Source organism: Mobula hypostoma, chromosome 21 (genome assembly GCF_963921235.1).
Source record: "Mobula hypostoma chromosome 21, sMobHyp1.1, whole genome shotgun sequence".
Classification (NCBI taxonomy): domain Eukaryota; kingdom Metazoa; phylum Chordata; class Chondrichthyes; order Myliobatiformes; family Myliobatidae; genus Mobula; species Mobula hypostoma.
Genome location: NC_086117.1, coordinates 23,634,802 through 23,660,229, shown reverse-complemented (window position 1 = coordinate 23,660,229; position 25,428 = coordinate 23,634,802). Strand labels below are relative to the sequence as shown.

At 44.5% G+C, this 25,428-nt stretch overlaps 1 protein-coding gene across 5 annotated transcripts in view; it reads right to left on the bottom strand.

The window, feature by feature from the left end:
* The window catches only part of LOC134359863 (endophilin-B2-like), a 113,065-nt gene that overhangs the window by 67,560 nt on the left and 20,077 nt on the right, over nt 1-25,428 (bottom strand). For all 5 annotated transcript variants that reach the window (XM_063073628.1, XM_063073626.1, XM_063073627.1 and 2 more), the window contains exon 2: nt 8,943-9,084. In XM_063073628.1, coding sequence (XP_062929698.1) covers nt 8,943-9,084 — 142 coding nt within the window. The remainder of the gene's footprint in view (nt 1-8,942; nt 9,085-25,428) is intronic.

Below are 25,428 nucleotides of genomic sequence, written 5' to 3'. Positions count from 1 at the left end.
TCAACAAGCAGCTCTATTGGATCCGCTACAAGAATATTGAAGCACAAGAGACTGGGTATCCTTCTGTAGGTGACTCATATCCCAACACCGCAGAGTGTTGCTACCAACTCCAAGGCAGAAATCAGAGTATGCTGGAACATCCTTTGCTTTCCTGGATGAGTGCAGCTCCAACAATATTCACGAAGCCAGCAACCACTCACGACAAAATGCCACAGCTGACCGGCTGCAAAGGCTGTTTGCAAAATGCACAGCAGTTACAGCATCTGTCAAACAAGCCATTCTTTCACCAGAAAGGACAAGGCCTTTGGCTGAACGCGGACATCAACAGCTCCAGGCTTCCCTCCAAGTCGCACTCCTATCCCGATTTGGAAATACATCACCTTGATTGCTGCTGGACCTAATTCACAAGATACCCTGCTCCCTGGAATTAGGCCCAGAAACAATGAAGGTTCATGTATTTGGTGGATAGAAAGGGCAGGAGGCAATCTCTGCTTCTGTACGAAGTTAAGACTCAAACCTGACCCATCCAGACCAGGGTTGAAACCAGACCTTTGTATCTTCTTCTGTATTCATCCTGAAGGCTGTTACAGGATTTGACATCTATGCCAAGTCCACATGAAGTCCCTCATACACCTACTCCCTCACACACTGTCCGACTGAAGCAGAGGCCTCACCAAACCCTCCCAAATTCTGGACAACAATCACCATCTGGTCCCCTGCCGAGTATCACTCAGAGTCAAACTTGGAAATCAACACCCAAAAGTTTACCTTCTCATCCTGAGCCAAGGTACTCACCTGATCCCTGCCCAAGTCTCTGTTAAAGACAGTTGCCACCCATTGAGGCCATCTCAATGTACCTGGACAAAGTAGTCGGACTTCCTCACACCTGGATGGGGTCACCTGGCTCTTCATGGAACCACGTCATGCATGAGTCAGCTGGGCCATGCGCAGTGAATTCTGGGCAACCTTATCTGGGAGCACTTGGAAAGACAAGGGAGGGGATTTGTGGAATATCCTTATGTAACGACCTGGGGAAGGTTCCACTGCTAATGGTAATGGTTTTTCTGTAGCGCAGTGTTTGGGTTATGACTAGAGATAACGGGGGCTTTGGAATGTGCGCTGGCCAATGGTGGGGGAGGGTGTTTCCCTTTCTTGTGTGTCCGAGAGGTTTTGCGGTTTTTTGTTCGGCAGAAGATGGAGAGTGAAGATGCCAGAACGGGGAACTCGTAGACTGCAGGATGGAGTGGACTTGGAATGGGGTCGGGAGTCGACAAAGCTGGGAGAGATCAATGGAGAACGAACAGACGGGAAAACCGTGAGCTCCAACGTTGCACATTGGACTGTTTCCTGAGAATGGGCCCTTTTTTTTTTGTTTTCTTTACTAACCCTATAGTCAAATTAAGAATTATAAAGCTCAATTGCTTAATTGCCTATTGAGTACCATTTGTTATTTCGTGGTACTGATGTGTAATGGGGAACATATCATGCAACATCTATCCAAACAAGATTTTGCAAGTTTGGCCGGGCCAGAGGCCGTCTTGCCCTAGATTAAGCCGAACCTGAGGGTTACACTAAGGTCAATTGGGAAAGTTGAAGGGGGAAAATAGACCAATTTGGCTTCTATGCTGGAAAAATATTTAACAACTTTCCATTTAACACCGTCACTAGAATGCAGTTAAATTATTAATTTCATTCAAATGGAATATGATGTAGTCGCTATCCTACATTCAAATGGAGAACTTCCTGCAGGAAAATATTTTTTTAAAAATCGCCAATACACCTTGAAAAGGTAGATCTGTTCCAACCAATCTCAGCTTCTGTCTGGATGCACAGGACACTGCAGGTGCTGGAATCTGGAGTGACAAACAATCTGCAGGAGGAGCTCAGCAGGTCAGGCAGCATCTGTGGGGTAAAAGGAATTGTTGATGTTTTGGGTCTAAGCTCTGCATGAGGTCTGGGTAGTCCTGACGCAGGATCTCGACCTGAAATGACAGCTATTCTTTGTCCTGATACATGGATGCTGCTCAGACCCACCGAGCTCTTCCAGGAGATTGTGATTCCACTTCAAACTCCCCAATTCTCCCAGGCAGAGGAAGCAAGATCCAAAATACATACACAAAAAGACAAAAGAAAGGACAAAGTAACTGTTCCCAAAACAAAATATTATTGAGCAGTAAATGTGATACATAGAAAAGATACAAAACCTAGAAAATAGGAGCAGACACCGGCCATTCAACCCTTCAAGACTGTTCAATTCAATTCAGCACCGTGATCTAGCTTTCTTCCCATGTCCTTTGCTCCTTCTAATTATCAGAAAAAATACCCAAATCCTGCTTCAAAATGCTTAATGATTGGGTTCTCATGGTTTTCTGTGGTAGAGGATTTCACAGGTTTATCTGCTCTCTGGGAAATAAAATTCTTCTCATTGTGGTCTTAAATGGCTTATGTCTTATCCTTAGACCATAACTACCAATCCTGGACGTCCCAGCCACTGTGAACATTCCTCCTGTGTGTGATCTGTCCAGTTTTGTTAGAATTCTGTATGTTTCTAGACATCCCCTCTCAATCATCTAAAGCCATGTGACAACCTGTTTGTCCTAACTTTTCTTATGTCAGTGCCAGACATCCCACCCCGCAAAAACTCATTTCAGGGAGGCAGCACCATCAATTTGCGGGAGACTCCAGGAACATCCGGGAGAGGTGGGATGTCTGCAATAGAGTAGCTCCTTAGCAGCCAGCCAGCTAGTTTAAATAATGTTAGCTAGCAAATGACACCTGTTAAACTCACCTCAACATGTCTTTTACATTTAACCCACCATGGGCAATAGAAAAATCACTGTTGCAAACAGTGCAGCGAGCAACACTGTCATTATTTTTGACCCCTATTAGGCAGGGGTACACTTTAGTGTAGTCTGGGGTGACGTACGTTTTATATTTTCTTTTTTTTGGAACACTCTGCCACTCTGACTTTTTTTGGAACTCTCTCGCTCTTGTTCTCACTCTCTTGCTCGTGGTCTCTCTCTCCTGCACTTGCTTTCTCGCTCTCTCTCTCGTGGTCACTCTCACTCGCGTTTTCTTTCTCGCTCTTGTGCTCGCTCTCTCGTTCTCTCACGCTCGCTCTCAAAAAAATGAATTTCCAGGACATTGCATATAATTTGCGGGCATCAGGGAGCCACTACTAATTTGCGGGAGACTCCCGGAACTTCTGGGAGAAGTGGGATGTCTGCAGTACAGCCATCCACCAGGGATCAGCTCAGCTTGCTCCATAGTAAGAATGCCCTCTTCGGAAATGGAGACCAAAACTGCGCATAGTACCGCCAGCAAGTCCTGTACAATTGCAGCAAGATATCCCCACTGCTATACTTGCAGGCTTAATTACCTGCACAATTATCTTCAATGACTGATGAACCTTGGTCTCAGGCATCTTGTATTTCCTAATTTACTGCCATTCAAATAATGATCTGCCTTGCTGCTATTGCCACAGAAGATACCTCACATTACAATGCATCTGCTATGTAAATGTATCTGAACCTTTAATGCATCCTCAAATCTCGTCCCCTCACCCAGCTTTGTGTCACCTGCAAATGTCAATTTAATTCCCTCATCCAAATCATTCATGCTGTGAGCTACTGGGGTCCCAGAACCGATGCTTGTGAAAGCAGACTACCCACCCCTCAGAAAATGACTCCCTTTATCTCGACTCTGTTTTTAGTCAGATGACAGTTATTTGTTGACAATACAGTAGCCTTGGTTGCAATAAAAATAAACTATACGATAAGCTCACCTTGGTTCTCAATTTCGAGAGAAATTAAGACAATTAATATGATGTCATTCTTCTCCCTTTCAAAGCAAACCAAAATGCTCTACATCTAACAAAGTTCTTTTGAAGTGTAGTTTATTGAGAAGGAAACATGGCATCCAATTTACGCATGCAAACAGCAACGTGATAACAACAGATCTTTTTTCCCCTCTATTTTGTCTGAGGAAAGATTTTGACAAGATAATGTCAATAACTCTCTTGCTCTTTTTCAAAACAGTGCTGGTGATCTCCAGAGGGCAACTCTTTTGAATGACTCAGCACCTCAGAATTCTCCAGTGAACAGGTCACAAAGCTTCCCACTGTGCCTCTGTAACGTGTAGGTCAAACGGCAGCTTCTGCAAAGGTCACCTTCCAGCTTAGTCTGCAACTAAATGCTTAAGGACAGTCAGAACCCAACTGGTCAAGATAATGGCCACAAAGGAGTTCAGCGCCCGTGGAAAATAATACGAAAAGGCTGACGTTGTAGCAAATGATACTGTTATAATGAAGGAAAGGTTCAATTAGTAAACAAGAACACAAGGAAGGAGAGAGAGGGCAAGGCAATGGGGCATCTACAACATTTCGCTTTGGCTGATGTTTGTAATGTGATTGAAAGGACCTTGAAGCCAAAGGAAGCACAGAGCAGTGATTGACAAGGGAGCAACAGACAGCAAGGGGCTTATGAAGTTAAGCTCGCGTACCAGAGGAGAGGTACAGAATTTTCGAGAACAAGTCATAGATGGATGTTGAAAAAACACGTGCGACAAATGCAAAAGTTAAATGCAGGACCACCAGAATCGAAAACCTACTTCCCCCAAACTGTCAGGCTAATCGACACCTCAACCCATTAACCCAACACCACTGCTTTACCATTTCCTGTCAGAGTCACCTCATGTACAGTCCCTCCTGTGCCTAGTGTCACTTTATGGATACACAATCAGTCAATGCATACCAGCTAATCATATGCATTCAGATGTATTGCATTCTTCGTGCTTATTACGGTTTTTGTACGCTGCATCGGATCCGGAGTAACAAACATGAACCTTGAAGACGTGGCTAGAATTTCATCCTGCATGTGGAGTTCGAATAAACAGATGGGGCCCTTGATTATCTGGAGATCTAAAATGGTCCAAATTACTGGGCAATCTACAGAGTCACAACACTGTAATGAAGGAGTTTAGAATGGTCTCAAAAAGTTTTGGATTCAGTCCTTAACAACTACAGCATCGTTAATGATAGCAATTGCCAGGAGTTGAGTGCAGGGAGTTCAGGGTAAGTGGCAGTACAAAAAAAACCTAAAGGAGCCTTTTACATAAAAACAAAGTTACTTCACATCCTTAAAATAATAAAACAGTTCACAGGAGCATTATTAAACCCTGAAACAATCCCTTAGGAACTGGGCTTTATGGGAATGCAAACAGACATGAGATAGATCAGCTGATTGAGTGGTATGACAACAACAACTTTGCACTTAAGGTCAGCAAGACCAAGGAGTTGATTGTGGACTGCAGGAAGGGGAAGTCGGGAGAACACACATCAGACCTCATTGAGGGATCAGTAGTGGAAAGGATGAGCACGAAGACACACACTCAGTTTAGGACAGTTTGTTACCTTCAGCCATCAGATTTCTGACTGGTCCATGGAGCTAACAACACTACCCCACTATTTTGCTCTATTTTTATACTATTTATTCTTATATTTCTTATTGTAACCTATAGTAATTTTTATGCATTGCATTGTACTGCTGCCAAAATACTGTGTGTAACATACTTCATGACATATGTCAGTGATTATAAGCCTGAGGTTCGAAGGAGTGGAGAAGATTGCGGAGGCAGCATGGGGTAAGGTCCTTGAAGGGAAGTGAAAATAAAAGATGAAAATTAACAAATTGAGACATGGCTCATCTGCAGTGGTGACTGGTGACTGTTATGGACAAGGACACGGGCAGTGAAGGTTTGGGAGGCATCAAGCACATAACAGCATCACGACAAAGTCCTGACATGAGACGAATGGAATAGGCAAGTGTAGATCTGACATTGGAACAAAATGGTGGTCTTCAGTAGACAGCCAGAGTCTGGTAAACTTCCAGATCTTTTCATTCTAGTCTTGCTCTCTCTATTGAAACTGGAGATGGAATTCTTCTCAACGCTCACAAACTAAGAATCAGACACAAGTCTGCACCACACTTTAAGGCCTACACGGTGCATGTCTCTGTAAGAAGCTCGCTGGCTACTGTGACTACTTGTGACACTCGTGTACCAATCCTACAAATGAGGACATGCTCTCTTCTCATTACTTCCATCGGAGAGGAGGTGCAGGAGCCTGAAGACACACTCAGCACTTTCGAAACAGCTTCTTTCCCTCCACCTTCAGATTTCTGAACAGACAATGAACCCGTGAACACTGTTTGTATTCAAAAAGCAGTTATTTTTGTCACTGATAGTTGGTGAGAAATAGATGGCAAGACCAATGAGAACTGATTTGATCACTGTGGTTTCAAGCATTCAGGCTTGGAGATACAGAAACGGCCAGGAGTGAAAACGAAAATGATTTCACTATGAAGAATTTGAAGGGATTGACAATCATCTTAAATATTACAATGAAAATAAAGATTTGGAGAATGCAATCATCAAAAGCAATGAATGAAGGTGGACCATTATCTGTGGTAGGTGTCTGCACTGATTCTGTTCTTTGACAGTTAATCAAAAGAACACAGCAGCGTACAATGGATTAGTTCCTCTGTTGATAACTATTAGGAACTACTGTTTTGTAGTGCTGTAGTAGGAGTAGTTCATGTTCTAATTTGTTCTGTATTTCATTTAAATACATTCTTTGTTACTCATTTAAATGGTAGTTCATCTTTTTTTATATGTTTTTTAACTATTTCCATGAAACTTCAGCTAATTGGGGCAGCTGCTTAATTGGGCCAAAATGTACTTGTCCTGATGTGTCCCTATGAATCGGAATCCACTGTGTATATACAGGTGTTCCCCGCTTTCTGAACGTTCTCTTTACGACATTTCGCTTTTATGAAAGATCTACATTAGTACCTGTTTTCGTTAACCGAAAGAGGATTTTCGCTTTTACGAAAAAAGACTCTCGCTTTAAACTTGTGTTTACCCCGAGAAAGACTACCATGATCATGAAGCCTCGCGCGGGCAGGCGTGTGCACATGCGTGATGTGCGAATGCGTGTATGTGTGCATGCGTGATGTGCGTGTACGTGTGATTGCGTGACATGCACATGCGTGCACGTGCTGATTTTTTTTTGACAAATCGATTTTGGCTCAAACTTCCCAAATCTGTTAAGTGAAACTACACTGTACATACATTATTTCTACTTTATATAGGCTGTGTATTTATCATATCATTCCTGCTTTTACTGTATGTTAGTGTTACTTTAGGTTTTATGTGTTATTCGGTATGATTTGGTAGGTTATTTTTTGGGTCTGGGAACACTCAAAAAATTTTCCCATATAAATTAACGGTAATTGCTTCTTTGCTTTACGCCATTTCAGCTTACGAACAGTTTCATAGGAACGTTCTACATTCGGATAGCTGGGGAAACCTGCATTTCCTATTACAATTTTTTGTATATTTATTGATTACACTCTGCTGCTGCCGCAAAGCAACAAATTTCACGACGAACATCGGTGATAATAGACCTGATTGTGACCCTGACCTCAAGGCAGGAGTTCAAAATGGTATGAAGGATGTGGCATCCTTTCCACATCACAGTCACCTGCACTGTGACAGTGGTGCTCATTCAACACTCCGAGAGACACTCAACAACACAATTCAAGATAGTCCTCCTTCAACATGTCCCAATTTCCCAAAATTCAGTGTGACAACTGGGTGAAACTGGAGGGAAGAACATTGGGACAGGAATAGTAGCTGGGTAGACTTTACCAAAGGGAGGAAGTCAAATTAAAGGGGGAGGTGAGCTACAGTGAGGATATTTAAAAAGTGACCACGCAGAGGGCAACGTATCGATCATGATGGAATTGCTATCACAATTATACGCGGCTGGGTAAATGGACCTGACAGTCTGTTTTCATAACCTTACAATGTTCCAAAGTAGCTGGCAGCTAGTTACACACATCTCAATGCAATGACCATGAAAAGTGAAATGTAGAATTCTAAACACATTATTTTCATGATAATTTTGGATTCAAATTTTACAAACACAAAAGTTACATTTCAACTTCTTATCTTCGAAATATAGAAACAGAAGCAGGCCATTCTTTTCTTCCATTATATTTACCAGTCAATGGGGTCATGGCTGATTTCTGTTCTATAATCTATAATGTGATGATTTTATGTCCAGCAAAACTCTTGGCTCTCAATCTCCGGTTTAATATGATTAATTAAGACCAAATCCTTAGTCACTGAGGAATTCTACAATTCAGCCCAACTTCCTTCCAACTTATTTTCACGCTATGTCCACACGTGTTGGCGCGTGGCCAGTTGGTTAAGGCATCGGTCTAGTGATCTGAAGGTCGCTAGTTCGAGCCTCAGCTGAGGCAGCGTGTTGTGTCCTTGAGCAAGGTACTTAACCACACATTGCTCTGCGATGACACCGGTGCCAAGCTGTATCTACCCTAATGCCCTTCCCTTGGACAACATCGGTGGCATGGAGAGGGGAGACTTGCAGCATGGGCAATTGCTGGTCTTCCATCCAACCTTGCCCAGGCCTGCGCCCTGGAAACTTTCCAAGGTGCAAATCCATGGTCTCACAAGACTAATGGATGCCTGTATGTCCATACCCCTCCGCCCTGCCCCACAGCAGCATGTTTGGGTTTCGGATAACACCGAAGAGGTTTAGAGGGAATATAAGGAAGTATGTTTCACACAGGGGATGGCTGAAACCTGGAAAGCACTGGCTGAGTGTGTGGTGGACACACGTACCCTCACAACATCTCATTTTTAGCTGGACGAGTACTTGACTGTCAATGCAGAGAACACCACGGACCAAGGGTTGGAAAATGGGACAAGACTGGATGGGTACTCGGTGGCTGGCACAGACAAGGTGGGCTAAAAGGCTGTTTCTGTGCTGTAGGAATCCCAACAAGTTCCCAAATACCCAAGTGTTGGCCACCAGGAAAAGGAAAGTAGTAGACCGAGCACGCTTTGGTCGTTCTTACTTGGGTTGGGCTGCAACAAGACTTCAGTCTGCCGGAGGATCTTCTCTGTCCAGTTCTTGGTGCTGTCAGCCCGGCTCAGCAGATTCTCAAAGTGAGCGTCCAACTCTGTTTTCTCTGCTTGCCCCAGCTTCTCTTCGGTGAACTGGGGTGAGGGTCAGAAAACACGAGAGAGGAACAATATTAGAGAAACACACGTCCATGTACTAGCACGCTCAAACCAGAGTCTACCGGCGAGTGGAGGAAAGAAATCATTCCTTAACTATTCAGAGACAAGGAGAAGTCAAAGTGTTCACTAAGAAATGATGCATTATATCAGTCAGGAGGAATGGAGAGAATCCCATTAGTCAATCACCCAGTTTATATATTGAATATGCGGTTTCTTTTGTACAAAAATGATAGAGGTTGCTTAACTAATACCATGAGGGGACAAACAAAAGGTCCTCATCACCCAATACATCAATAATGGGGGGGGGGAAATCACAATGGCACAATAGATCAGGGGTTCGCAACCGTTTTTATGCCATGGACCCCGGCTGTTAACTGAGAGGTCCGTGGACCACAGGTTGGGAGTCCCCACATTAGACAGTGCAGCTGCCTTGCAGCTCCTGTGATGCAGGTTCTCCCCTTGTTGAGTTTACCACACCAGTTTTCCTCAGTGCCCTGGTTTCCTGTCAGAGATGGGCAGGTTGGTGGGTTTATTGGCCCCAGTACGTAGGTGGATGGCAGGAGAGTTGGAGGGAGTTGGGGGTTGTTACACAGAAAGAAATTGTGGAATGGGATTGATGGGAATATACTGGGAGTCGGCATGGAGCTGGTGGCTCAAACAACTTCCTTCCGTGTCATAAGGAAATATGAATAATACGAATTCTCTGTTAATTCAGCACTGTCACTCCACAATGTACTCTCTGTCGCCCACCCAGGCATTGCTCCAATCCACAACTTCCTAACACTTGGTAAAATGTGTTTTGGCAGTTTCAGGTGTTTATACTTTGAAGTCACAGCTCCCACGTGAGAGAAAGGAGATGGTGAAATTTGTGGGGCAATTGTATTCTAGATGAGCCCCTCCTACAGAGCTGGGGAAGGGGAAGCTAAAAGAAAATGATTGACAATGGGCAATTTGTGTCTCAAATTGCAATCACCTTACAACTAACCTGTGGAAGAGAGTCAGGCAAGTACAGAATGACAGGAAAGGGCACTTTATTACTGCTTCCCTGAAGAACATCTCTTCCTGAACCCTGTTACACTTGCGAGTTAAAAGTTAGAGAGAATATACCCTTTAAGCTAAAGCCTGGTGAAAGAGGCTGCAATCAGAATCAGGTTTATTATCACCAGCATGTGTCATGAAATTTGTTACCTTAGCAGCAGCAGTTCAATGCAATACATAATATAGGAGAAAAAATAAATCAATCAATTACAGTATACATATATTGAATAGATTAAAAGTCGTGCAAAAACAGAAATGATATACAGTATATTTAAAAAGTGAGGTAGTGTTCACGGGCTCAATGTCCATTTAGGAATCGGATGACAGAGGGGAAGAAGCTGTTCCTGAATCGCTGTGTGTGTAACTTCACGCTTCTGTATCTCCTACCTGATGGTAACAGTGAGAAAAGGGCATGCCCTGGGTGCTGGACGTCCTTAATAATGGACACTGACTTTCTGAGACACCGCTCCTTGAAGACATCCTGGGTAGTTTGTAGGCTAGTACCCAAGATGGGGCCAACTAAATTTACAACCCTCTGCAGCTTCATTCTTTCCCCCACTGCCCTTTATTGGGAGTCAGTGGTTGAGTATAAATGCAGTCAGTTTGAGTGTTTATCCAGAAACGTGATCTTCACTCCCCCAGACAATTCCTCACAGGATTACTGTTTCACACAGAACACGGGCTACATCTGCCCAATTGATATCTAAACGAGTTGTGTGTATGTTATGGACTTGTACATTTGATAAAAGGCACAGGTGGCAGGTGTTGTTAGTCTTCAATAAATAATTGGCACACGGTCTGAAGCTCCTGGTGTTTCCTAGACTCCATTTAATGCAATATTCACTGACTCTACAATGATTCCACACAGCCCGACTCTCAATATATGTAAACCTCTTTACACCAGACAACTTTCAAATGATCACATAATGTGTGGGAGTCCCTACACTAATTAATGGGTGGGTGGGAAGGATAATTCTTGGACTAATAGCACAAACAGTATGATACCGAGAGGCCAGAGATAGTCTAAAACAGAGTATAAACTTTCTGTTAAAGGTAGACTATGAAATCAAGTTTTTAAGTACTCAATGTAACCAACCTGACAGGGAGCAGGAAGCATTGAGGCAACTGGGGTATAACAGTTCATTAAATAACGGCAAGGGTTTCCTTTCAATAGTAACAAGCTTCATTTGGTGTTCTCTTATCCAAAGCCCAGCTGATGTCGATATTGCGCAAGACAGACTAGCCTCTACAGCAATAATTCTTATTACACGGCACCCTTAAACATTCCAAAGGACTACAAGCAGTGACTCTGAAAGGAACTTTGATACCAGGCTCCAGGAGATGGTGCACCACGCACCAAGCAGAGCGTGGGAGGCTGCAGCTTCTAGTTGAGTACGTGAGGGAGCATCTCCTCGTGTCCTGGCTGCACCTCAGCCCCACTCCCTGATCTTCGGTCACAAGGTTCTGAGGGAAGTGAGTCATTTGGCCGGTTTGTCCCTGGGCCTGGTCAAGATGGCCACGCACAGGTCCAGCCGGGGGCAGTCAAGGGTTTTGTCTATGCCTCTGCCCTTGGAAAACATACTTCATCCACGAGTACTATGGGGGATATCTGGGACTGGTGGCTGCCTTCGGGGCTCGAGCGCATGCTGGATAGCGATGACTGATTATAATTTGAAACTGTAAATTGTGTGTAGCATGAAGTACTGTAATATCATATTAATGCAATACAGTAATCAGCGAATGAGCCACCTTTGGGAACGGGGAATGAAGACTACTGAACTGCTCTGAGGGCAAGCAGCTACAGCTTGGTGAATAAAGTAGTTTTAAGGTGCATCCAAATCCAAAATATGAAGACAAGGTACAGCTGTCAATGGAGAGAGGAAGATCAGCTCCCACACACATATGATAACAAGCAACAATTAATTTTGTTTGGATAAACATGCAAGAAAATAGAGGTCTAATATAGTTTCTATTCAGTAATGTGTATTAGCTGGTAAGTTCATCCCACCAACCAGCATAGCACATCACACCACAACGGTAGGTTTCCTGATCGATGGTACCACAGCTTCTAGGTTTTGAGTTGCACACCCTTCGCTCAGACTCTCCTTTCAGACAGGCATCTGATTTTTCACACTGATGATCCCAGCCCACACGCAGCAAGATGGATGGGTAGGTTTTGCTGCATGGAGCTTTCAGCTATTTTGTAGCAGCTAGTGTGCCGGCGATCGGAGTTTTAATTCCTGCCGCTGTCTGCAAAGGAGTTTGTATGCTCCCCCCATGACCGCATGGATTTCCCCCACCCACATTACAAAGACGCGCAGATCCACACCGGTTTGTAAGTTGTGGGCATGCTACGTTGGTGAGTTGTGGGCATGCTACGTTGATGAGTTGTGGGTATGCTATGTTGGTGAGTTGTGGGCATGCTATGTTGGTGAGTTGTGGGCATGCTACGTTGATGAGTTGTGGGTATGCTATGTTGGTGAGTTGTGGGCATGCTATGTTGTTCGAGTTGTGGGCATGCTATGTTGGTGAGTTGTGGGCATGCTACGTTGATGAGTTGTGGGTATGCTATGTTGGTGAGTTGTGGGCATGCTATGTTGTTCGAGTTGTGGGCATGCTACGTTGATGAGTTGTGGGTATGCTACGTTGGTGAGTTGTGGGTATGCTATGTTGGTGAGTTGTGGGTATGCTATGTTGGTGAGTTGTGAGTATGCTACATTGGTGAGTTGTGGGCATGCTACGTTGGTGAGTTGTGGGCATGCTATGTTGGTGAGTTGTAGGTATGCTATGTTGGTGAGTTGTGGGTATGCTATGTTGGTGAGTTGTGGGTATGCTACATTGGTGAGTTGTGGGCATGCTACGTTGGTGAGTTGTGGGCATGCTACGTTGGTGAGTTGTGGGTATGCTATGTTGTTCGAGTTGTGGGTATGCTATGTTGTTCGAGTTGTGGGCATGCTACGTTGATGAGTTGTGGGCATGCTACGTTGGTGAGTTGTGGGCATGCTATGTTGTTCAAGTTGTGGGCATGCTATGTTGGTGCCAGAAGCATGGTGACATTTGTGGGCGGCCCCCAGCACATATTCACACTGTGTTGGTCATTGATGCAAATAATGCATTTCACAAAATGCTTTGATGTTTATGAGACAAACAAAGCTAATCTTTACCTTCAATGAAATAGCTTAAAAGTTCCATGCAGGAAACAAAACTAAACATTCGGCGTCCATTAGCAAGTGACCTCACATCTCATCACTTGATGAAAGGAAGGTCACTCATGAAGCTGCTAAATTTGGTTGGTCCCAGGACATTGCCCTACAGAATTCCTACGAGTGATAAGATGGTTGGTTTCCAAATACCCACAGACATTTCCTCTTTGTATTAGATTGATATTAAATTTACTTTGAACTTAACTGGCAAAGTACAAATATGTCACCATGTACAACCCTGAGATTCATTTTCTTGTACTCAATAAATTCAACAACCATAATAGAACCAATGAAAGATTGCACCCAACAGAGTGGAGTCCCAGTGTGCACAAGAGAACAAACTGTGAAAATACAAAAATAAGTAATAATAATAAATTTAAAAAGCAATAAATATGGAGAACATGAGATGAAAAATCCTTGAAAGTGAGTCCACTGGTTGTGGGAACAGTTCAGTGATGCGGTGAGTGAGGTTGAGTGAAGTTATCCTCCATGGTTCAGGAGTCTGACGGTTGAGGAGTAGTAACTGTTCCTGAACCTGGTGGAGTGGGTCCTGAGGCTTCTGTACCTTCTTCCTGATGGCAGCAGCAAGAAGAGAGCATGTCCCAGGTGGTGGGGGTCCCTGATGATGGATGCTGCTTTCCTGCAACAACACTCTGTGCAGATATGTGCAATGGCTGGGAGGGCTTTACCCGTGATGGACTATGCCTTATTCACTACTTTTTGTAGGATTTTCCATTCAAGGGCATTGGTGTTTCCATACCAGGCTGTGATGCAGCCGGTCACTATACTCTCCATGATCAATAGACGTTTAATTTTAATTTTCTGTGCGCCTGGTTACGTACTATTGCAACATTAGGAACAGCTTTCTCTCACCACTGGAATTCAGCTTCTGTCCATTCTTAGACCAAGGACACGGTGAAGTCTGGAGTTGTGTGGTCCTGGTGAAGTGCAAACTGAACATCAGAGCTCAGGTTACGGCTGGCCAGTGTCACTGGCAGCGCTAGGACCATCTCATTTTGTTTTTGCGAACAGGAGGAATTGTGCAAATTTTCCACATTGTTTGATAAGATGCACTGTAGTAGCACAGTGCGGCCAGACACTTGGGGAGCTCCCGAGACCAAACCTTCAGACCATGGCCAAATGTTGAGGAGTTCTCACAGCCTTTGCTCTATAATAGATGCTCGGCTGTTTGTTAAAATCAAGCAGCTCCAATCCAAGCAATGCTACTGTTTGATCATATGGCCAGTAGTATTGAAGTTAGATAACACATAATGTAATATCGAAGTTCGATAAGACATTGTTGTTGTTGTTCCTTTTCACACCTTGTAGCACATGGGGTAGCCTTTCTGCCTTTTCTGTAACATTTGACTTTTATTTTACAAAGGAGGCTGAGTTGCGAGCTCAACTCTCAGCCCAGCACGGATGGGAAGCGTGCAAGGAGCCGGCCAGATTCAAAGTTGGGACCGTTGGCCTCCAAGTCCAGGGCTGATGCCACTGCACCACTGGCCAGCACAGACAAGGTATCATTTGGAGTACTGAGTGCAGTTCTGGTCACCGACCTACAAGAAAGATACTAATAAGCTTGAAAGAGTGCAGAGAACATTTACACGGATGTTGCCGGGACCCGAGGAGCTGGGTTATGGGGAAAACTGATTAGGTTAGGGCTTTATTCACTGGAGTGTAGGAGAATGAGGGGCAATCATATTGGGGTACACAAAATTATAAGGAGTATATATAGGGTGAAGGCTTTTTCTTCTGTAAGACTAGAACTAGAGGTCATAAACTTAGGGTGAAAGATGAAATATTGAAGGGTAATCTGAGGGGAACTTCTTTGCCAGAGGGTGGTGCGAGTGTGGAATGAGATGCAGTGGAATAGGTAAATGTGGGTTCAGTTGTAACATTTAAGTCTGGATAGGTACACGGATGGGAGGGTTGTGGAAAGCTATGGTCGGTGGAAGTAGATGGGAATAAGAGGAAGACCAGACCAGTATTGTGTAGGTGAGCTGTAGTTCTATAACTCCATGGCATTTTTGTGGCCCTGGATATAGATCCAACTAGGCAAGCATTACTGATTTCCAACACCGACAGGGAGAAACTACTCTCTACAAGCTTCACACTCATTGGTACCGATGCCAGCTCTTTACTGCAGTTTCACTAACCATATTCAAAGTCTGCAACTGGATAGGTAGGACTTGAGCATGTCTCCAAATCACAGTAAAACAACCATAGATCAACCCAGCATGGATGGGAAGCGTGGGTTCTTTATTCCCTACACTGACTCAAGGGCAAACCAAAATGGACCAGTCTCCACTTTCAAGTCAACCTTTCAAACAAACAAACACCAGGGGCCAATCAACTGTCTGCTTACTACAGGGTGTACACCTCAGGCCCAATGCAACAACACTGCTCACCCAATAAGCCATTGGCACCTGATGTGTCTGGGCTCACATTGATTTTCCTTTAGAATCAATCTGAAGGTACTTCCCTGATTTATTTGGATCATTCTGGACAGTTAAAGTCACACTTATTTCTAACTTGTTACGACACGGATCTGGGCCGTACCCTCCAGATATCGGGACCTGCCTCTCGGTTTTTTTGCACTACCTTACTTTCCATTTTCTATTTATGATTTATAATTTAAATTTTTATTATTTACTATCAATTTGTACTCCAGGGAGCAGGAAGCGCAGAATCAAATATCGCTATGATGATTGTATGTTCTAGTATCAATTGTTTGGCGACAATAAAGTATAAAGTATAACTTAAATTTATATAAAACTACAAAATAAAGAAAACAAATGTTCTTTAGATTTGTCCCTATGACAGCGTCCTGGTGACCAACATCTCCAGTTCCCAGATCAGACGAGTTAGCAACAGAACCACATCAGTCATCAGAAAGGCTTCAGGGTGCTGTTTCACAAATAAAGATTTCCTATAATGAGCGTTGGCTGGCTCCAGAGATTATAATCCGACAGAGGAGGGAGTTTTTAATAATACATGAGCTGAGATGTCACCTGATCAAACATACAGGAAAGTGCCATCACATCACACATTTTCATGCCTTGCGGGCAAAGGGCTCTTTTGAATATTTTAAAATAGCATTTTTATTGAGGTTGCTTCATTGCTTTTTTTTGTAAGTATAAACCAATAATATTGCAAGGACTGCACTGCAGAAAAATATAGATGTGCACAGACAGAATCTTGGCAGCAGTGGATCCAAACAGAATGCAAGATCACAGATCTGATACTTCAGAATTAATTCTGTGTTGTTAAAGTTGCAATTTAAATGAAAGCTATTATCATTGACAGTGACTGCACAGATCCCACTAGTTTTGAAGAACACAACTTATGTATGAACTGGAATTTATTTAATTTATCTTTATTGATATACTGCGTGGAACAGGCCTTTTGAGCCTCACCACTCAGTAACCCCCACTTTTAACCCTAGCCTGCCTAATCATGGGACAATTAACAATGACCAAATAACCTACCAACTGGTACATCTTGTGGGAGAAACTCCTTACAGACCGCGGCGGGATTTGAACCCAGCTGTAAAGCGCTGTGCCAACCACTACGCCACCCAATTATTCTCCTCAGACTCCAAAAGTTTCAGGGGGAAAATTCAAAGCAGCTGTTCAAATTATCCAGCACACACACAATGGGCCGAACGGCCTCCTCTTGTGTTTGTAAGTTTCTGTGGTTGCTTCCCCCCCCCCCCCCAATTAATACAATTCGAAAAGCAAAATTCACAAAAGTCATTGAGGAAAGGAATCATACAGCAGAGAAACCGGTGTGTCAGTCCACTGTATCCATGACAACCAAGCACTTTTTAACACTAATATTTTATTCTACCCACAATCCCATTGCATGCCCCAAGTTTTACCACCATTTTACACTCTGGAGCAGGGATTCCCAACCCCTTTTTATGCCTTTAAGCACGGGGTCCGTGGACCCAGGTTGGGAACCCCTGATCTAGGGGCCATATACCTAATATACCTAATTAACCTAATATACGTTCACAGCACGTGGGACAAAACTGGAGCACCCAGAGGAAAACCACTTGTTAAGAAACAATAATGCTCATGAAAAGTAGAAACATAATTTCCGACTCACTTGAGAAATAGGTCAATCTAAAGGTCATTCATTGTACAAGAGACGTGGTTGCAAATTTCAAATGTTTCAGCACAGTTGATGGGAAAAAATAGCACAGAAGCAATCAGAGCACAAGGTTGAGGGAATATTGACAGGGCATAAACACCACTTGGCTCCCTCTGTGCCATAAATCCCATATGGTTCATTATAAAATATTGTGAAGTGGTGTTTTCATAAAGAAAGCTAATTTTTTCACCATTTTTCTTTACTACCATTCAGGAACAAGTCCTACTGACATCTTCATGTTGATTAAGTCATGATTCTGATTTCAGAGGGCAGATTGTTAAATGTATTCATGCCCGATTTAAACACACAAAATGACTTCAGGTTGAACTTGGACGTGCCTATTACTTGCCAGCTCTTCCTCCCTTTCACCTTTACATATTGACCATCTCCCCTCCATCTTTCAGTCCAGATGAAGGTCCTTGGCCTGAAATGTCAACTGTCCATTTTCTTCCACACCAAGTCCCTCCAGTATCTTTTTTTTAACTCTGGATCAGGGGTTCCCCAACCTTTTTTATGCCATGGACCCTGGGTTGGGAACTCCTGGTCTGGATTATAGTGTCTACAGTCTCTCGTGCCTCCAGGAGATATCAAGTTGGATGATTGAAGCGTTCACTAAGAGGAGAACCAATTCAAAAGGAGGAGAAAGAAGTGAGGAGGTTCAGGAGCGATACAGAGAGTATGACATTGGTGGCTGAAGACAGAGCTGCTAACCGAACAGCACTGGATGCTCTAGTGGCCAGAACTGAAGGAATCCTGGGATCCCTCAGGGTTTGGGGTTACAGGGATACAAGGGGAATCCAAAACAAGGCTGAGACAGTAAAACCGAGATGGTGCCAAAGCAGGAGCTGGTGAGTGCAGGATTGGCAGCCGGCTGTGGTTAAGAAACAGAAAGCCAAGCTTTGAATGAGCTTGAGATAAAGGGAAATGGGAAACTACAAGAGAGTGAAGGAAAGATTTGTACACATGTAGAAAACCCAATGAGGAGCTATACTAACAATCTCTTCAGCAGCACCTGAGACCTAGCATTACTTAGGCTCGTGCAGGAAATAATTCAGGAGCAATGGGAAAGTGGAAGGTTTTCCTTTACAAGTGTTGTGAATCTCTAGTCTCTGCTCTTTAATAAACTTAAAACCACCTTCTTTGGTCGGGTTTTTAGTCACACACCTGTTTTTATGTCCAACATATCAATTTTATTTTTCAGGGAACACTCCTGACAAGAAGAATGGGGCTTGATTACTGATTTATTTTGTTTTTGCCATTTTACAATTCAATTGTTCTATTTTGTGTTGAATTTAAAGAGTTGATCTGTTAACCCTGCTTTTACTACCTAATTATATTGGTGTTTAATGAGCCTGGTATTCACTAGTTACATGAACCTGTGTCATTTTCTATGTGAAATGAGAAGACTGCATTAACTTGGAGGCTTTCCAAACATTTGGGAAAACAGAAAATTGCTTTAAAGCAATCAGGAACAGCTTTGGAGCAGAAGGGGACTGGCACTGAAGGGAGAGTGATGTTCTCTCATCCTCCCACCGTTCACCTCATGGTGTTGGTCTCTCTGCACTGTCCCAACTCCCGTTCACTGCAGCCACACACTCACCCCCTGTCTCAAGTCCCTTCCTCCACCCTGCTCTGAAGCCGAGGCATTATACCAAGGTTAGCAGCTGTTCCCAAGGTTGGGCTGGGTCATTCGCCAATCTTGGCAACCCATTTGCAAACGTTTCGTCACCACACGAGGAGACATCACTAGTGCACTGTTCACTTGTGGCACGTCCTCTGAAGGCTTGGCCTTTATAAGCTTAGCAATCAGTTGATTGGTCATTGTTATGGAAACTCAACTGTGACACGGAGAGCATCTGGACACTGATTAGTTACGTGGCGAACTCTGGGCGCCGTCTGGAATTGTGTTCGCATTGGCTTATAAGCGGGTCGAGGTCTACATGTCCGGCTATAGAATTGTTTGTGGAAAACCACGGTTCTAGGAATTCTCTCACAGGCTGCATTCCTATGGTGCGTGGTTCAGCTAAAATCTGCTTTCCGGAGTAGGAGGCCTGCCTCTGTGAGTGGGTGGGTGGGAGAGTGGGGGGGGGGGGAATGGCTTGTTTTGCTGTTGTTAATTACATTGTTCCACTGAATGTGGTGGGCATAGTATGATGCTGCTAGAAATGCGAGGCGAAACTTGAGGGCTGCCCCCCCCTTCATCCTACAGACGTGTTAACACAAACAACACATTATATTTTGATGTACCTGTGATAAATTAATGAATCTGCTCAACCTCTCCCCACATCCACCCACCTCTCCTCTCTCAAAGGAAGGTCTGGGAAAAAAAAAACAATTTTTGAGGTTCAAATGATAGGAAAACCTCCAGGTTTAGTTCATTCTTCTCACGACATCATTAAAGTGACACAAGAAGTTCAGGTCGGTCCACGAATACCTGGTTCATTAAACACCAATACAATCAGATAGCAACAACAGGATTAACACACCAGCCCTTTGGTATAATTGACCCAAAAAAATGGCAAAAGGTGAAAAATTAGGGCACTGTCTAGTTACTGTGGACTACAAGTACTAACATATGGCAAGTGGCCTCAAAAATGACTCGGTTTACTGTATATCCAGCGCCTTAAATCATTCACTCCCTCAGCTGAGTGCGTGTGTACGAAACAGAGTGATGTTACCAATGGTGTCTCTCAATCCAACAACCTGGAAGGGGAAGAACAGCAACACCTGCAAGATCAAACTGCAACTTGGACTTCAGCCATTCCTTCCTCACTGCTGGATCAGAATTCAACGATCTTCCCCCTAACAGCATTGTGGAAATATCCGCAGTGACACAAGGCAGCAGCTGAGCCACCACCTCCTCAGCACAGCTTGAGATGAACTAGAATCCTTGGTCTTGCCAGTGATGGCCATGTCAGGTGACTCAAAACCCACCAATCAGAGGAGACTTCTAATCTCTTCGACGACCACTTTGTCTCAAGTACTGTATTAAAAAGATCAGTAGAAGAGTTTGCTAAAACACGATCTGCAAATAATTTCACAAACTCTTCGTATTTCCCTTTTATCACTTTTCTGACACATTCACCACCCCTTCCGCCTTTACACAGCTGGCGCTCTCTCCTTGTAGAACACAGTCCCAGACCGTCAGTGGTTAGAACGTATGGATGATGTGCCTCAGCGGTTACAAACACACCAAATTAATGAGCAGCAAAACACCAGCTGATCCATCTAGTCCATTGCATACATAGGTAAACACTTCATTCCTCCCCGCTTCCCTTCCATGCCGCTGGTCTAGCGACCCTGTACATTGCCAGCTCAGATCCCAAGATAATTTTGAGCAACACACACTGGAGGAACACGGTTAGTCAGGCAGCATCTATGGAGGGGAATAAACAATCAAATCAGAATCAGGTTTAACATCGCCAGTATACGTCATGAAATTTGTTGTCTTTGCAGCGGCAGCACAATGCAATACAGAACAATAGAAATAAATGTGAATTACAGCAAGTATGTACACAAAATAGTCAAATTAAACTTGTAGTGCAAAATAGAAATAAGAAAGAAGTGAGGTCATGTTCATGGGTTCGATGTCCATTTCGATGGCAGAGGGGAAGAAGCTGTTCCTGAATCGTTGAGTGTGTGCCTTCAGGCTTCTGTACCTCCTTCCTGATGGTAGCAATGAGAACAAGCCATGATCTGGGTGGTGGTTGTCCTTAATGATGGACGCTGCCTTTATGAGGCATCACTCTGGGAAGATGTCCTGAATACTACCGAGGATAGTGCCCATGAAGGAGCTGACTAAGTTTACAACTCTCTGCAGCTTACATCAATTTGTGCAGCAAAACTAACGCCCCCTCCCGTACCAGACAGTGACACAGCCAGCTAGAATGCTTCCCATTGTACATCCATAGAAATTTGTGAATGTTCTTAGTGACGTATCAAATCTCCTCAAACTCCTAATGAAATATGGACATTTTGGGCTGAGATTCTTAATCAGGACCCTTCGTCCTGAAGGAGGTTCTTGGCCTGACACATCGACTGTCAGGCCAAGAACCCTGCCTGACTTGCTGAGCTCCTCCAGCATTTTATGTGTGTTGCTCAAGATTTCCAGCATCTGCAGAATCCCTTGTGCTCAAAATAATTTATAAAGCTAACATTAAAATTGTGGTGATTTGAGGCAAGACTGCAATAAAGAACCACAAAGAAACTGTCATAAAAATCACTTAGTTTGCTAATGCCCTTTAGGGAGGAGAACTTGGCCCAAGTATGCCTCCATTTTCTCATTACACAGATGACTCAACATCCTCAAGGCAACAGAAGCGATACAGGCAAGGTGAAGCTGAGGCTTGCAATGCAAAGCGGCAGCCGGTCTGAAGTGGAATCAGGTGAACGTGAACACAGGACACTAATTATGGGAAGTGAGGGAGAGAGACTGACCTGTCACAATCACAGTACTTCAGACAATGGCATCCACCAGCCCTGCGAGAACTCGAGTGAGGCAGCTGTTCAAGCATTTCTCGGGAGCCCGATTCTAACACTCAAACTGGAAAATTCCAATCACACTGGCAATTGAACTCCAGATTGGAAACTATCTTGGTCACTTGAAAATTTGAAAGGTCGGATTCACAGGATGGGGCTTGGCGGTGATCCATCTCTCCACAGTTACTGGCTCAGAAACAAGTTACACAAAAAATTACAGAATCAAACCAGATCAATTCCCACAAAACCTTCTGTAAATGGTTTACTGATAACATTATTTACCTGTAACATACATCAAAGTTGCTGGTGAACGCAGCAGGCCAAGCAGCATCTATAGGAAGAGGCGCAGTCGACGTTTCAGGCCGAGACCCTTCGTCAGGACTAACTGAAGGAAGAGTGAGTAAGGGATTTGAAAGTTGGAGGGAGAGGGGGAGATGCAAAATGATAGGAGAAGACAGGAGGGGGAGGGATAGAGCCGAGAGCTGGACAGGTGATAGGCAAAAGGGGATACGAGAGGATCATGGGACAGGAGGCCTAGGGAGAAAGACGGGGGGGGGTGACCCAGAGGATGGGCAAGAGGTATATTCAGAGGGACAGAGGGAGAAAAAGGAGAGTGAGAGAAAGAATGTGTGCATAAAAATGAGTAACAGATGGGGTACGAGGGGGAGGTGGGGCCTAGCGGAAGTTAGAGAAGTCAATGTTCATGCCATCAGGTTGGAGGCTACCCAGACGGAATATAAGGTGTTGTTCCTCCAACCTGAGTGTGGCTTCATCTTTACAGTAGAGGAGGCCGTGGATAAACATGTCAGAATGGGAATGGGATGTGGAATTAAAATGTGTGGCCACTGGGAGATCCTGCTTTCTCTGGCGGACAGAGCGTAGATGTTCAGCAAAGCGGTCTCCCAGTCTGCGTCGGGTCTCACCAATATATAAAAGGCCACATCGGGAGCACCGGACGCAGTATATCACCCCAGTCGACTCACAGGTGAAGTGTTGCCTCACCTGGAAGGACTGTTTGGGGCCCTGAATGGTGGTAAGGGAGGAAGTGTAAGGGCATGTGTAGCACTTGTTCCGCTTACACGGATAAGTGCCAGGAGGGAGATCAGTGGGGAGGGATGGGGGGGACGAATGGACAAGGGAGTTGCATAGGGAGCGATCCCTGCAGAATGCAGAGGGGGGGGGAGGGAAAGATGTGCTTAGTGGTGGGATCCCGTTGGAGGTGGCGGAAGTTACGGAGAATAATATGTTGGACCCGGAGGCTGGTGGGGTGGTAGGTGAGGACCAGGGGAACCCTATTCCTAGTGGGGTGGTGGGAGGATGGGGTGAGAGCAGATGTACGTGAAATGGGGGAGATGCGTTTAAGAGCAGAGTTGATAGTGGAGGAAGGGAAGCCGCTTTCTTTAAAAAATGAAGACATCTCCCTCGTCCTAGAATGAAAAGCCTCATTCTGAGAGCAGATGCGGCGGAGACGGAGGAATTGCGAGAAGGGGATGGCGTTTTGTTTACCTGTTATTGTTACTATTCATGGGAGAGAGAAGGGGAAAAAAAACATACAGTCCTGTGCAAAATTCTTAGACACATAAATAGCTAGGGTGCCAAAGACTTTTGCACAGTTGGGTAGTAATTTTATGTATTGCACTGTACTGCTGCCACAAAAAAAAAACAAACTTCATGACATATGTGGGTGGTGATAAACCTGATTCTGATATGGGTCTCTGCTGTGGATTGAGAGTGGGAAAGGGGCAGGATGAGGGGAATCACAGCTGGAAAAAGAGGAAGGGAGAGGGGAGGAAGTGGGATGCACCAGAGAGACATTTTGTAATGATCAATAAACCAAATGTTTAGAATCAAATGACCTTGCCTGGTGTTTCAGGGCTGGGTGTGTCTGCACCTGCACCACCTCCTGCCCCTGAGCCCTGGCTCTCCTTCCTTGCCACCTGCGCCACAACCCTCCCATGGCGCTCCACCCTTACCACCCCCAACATCCTTTGCTCCCATGAGAATTACAAACTCGCTCTCTGCTCCTCGTTGACAAAGACAGTACTGTGCAAAAGACTTCGGCAGCCTAGCTATATATATGTGCCTAAGACTTTTGCACAGTACTGTACTGAATTAATAGAACACCTTAACCCCCACGGAAACAAAGAATTCCACAGGGTGAAAGGATAAAGGTCAATGCAGGCCTAATGGGCCGTAAACCCAGGTTCTAACACAAGTAACAATACAAGGCCTCATGGGATGTGGTTGGTCACGATGGAATGGCCTTGTCCAATCTTCCCTGCCATGGCCCACCTCTCCTACTCCCTGATCTCCATTAGCGATGAGGGGGTGAAACCAAAACTTAATTTCTTAGCAGTTTTTGAATGCTACAGCAAGTTTTAACATCATGCGTGAAACTGTAAATCCAGAGATAGGAGGGGGACGGTCGAACATAGAAAATGGGACCCGATCAGCCAGGCAACACACACAAAATACTGCAGGAACTCAGCAGGTCAGGCAGCATCTATGGAGAGTCAGCGTTTCAGGATGAGGCCCCTCATCAGGATAATCTTGTTTGCATCGATGAGTCAGGCCAAAGACCTGTTTCCACGATGTATAAATCTCAGTACAACCATAGCTGATAATCTGATCTCTTCTAGTTGGAGTCATGAAGCTGGAAGTCTGGGTAGATGGTGACTGATTGATTGATTTATCTATTTATTGAGATTCAATGTGGAATAGGCCCAACCGGCTTCTTGGAGCCCTGCCACCCAACAAACCCCAATTTAATCCCACCTAATCACAGAGCAATTTACAATAAACAGTTAACCTATCAACCAATACGACTTTGGACTGTGGGAGGAAACCAGAGCACCCAGAAGAAACCCACGCAGTCATGGGGAGAACGTACAAACTCCTTACAGGCAGCGGTGGGAATTGAACCCAGGTCACCAGTACCGTAAAGCATTGTGCTGACCATTACACTACCCTGCCACCCCAACTTGAGCCTCACAGCACATTCAGCTCGAGACTCACCGGATCCACTTCTCCCGAGCTTGTGCAGGGCTCTGCTCAGTCACTCAAAACCCCCCGGCACTTCCAGATGACTCCATGCCCCACCGGCAAACGCAACACTTCTCTGCAAAATCACAAACAACCTCACCGCAGCACATCTGAATGAAATTTATCGATGACTCATTTCAGTAATTGAAAAGGTAAAGTTCTTTATTGCCATCAGGAACACTGAAGTTTTGGAAGTAACTGAGACACAACTTGCATTGCGGGAAGGCAATGAGTTCTATTTCATCCCTGCAACCAGCCTCTTTCCAGATGCTGCTTGTGTAAACAACTAAGAGGTGACGCAAAGAGGGCTGGCGCAAAATGGACAGATCACGTCAGCGCCCCAACACACTCCTTCTCCCCACACCCCTTCTACCCTTTTCTAAAGCAGTGTTCGGGCAAC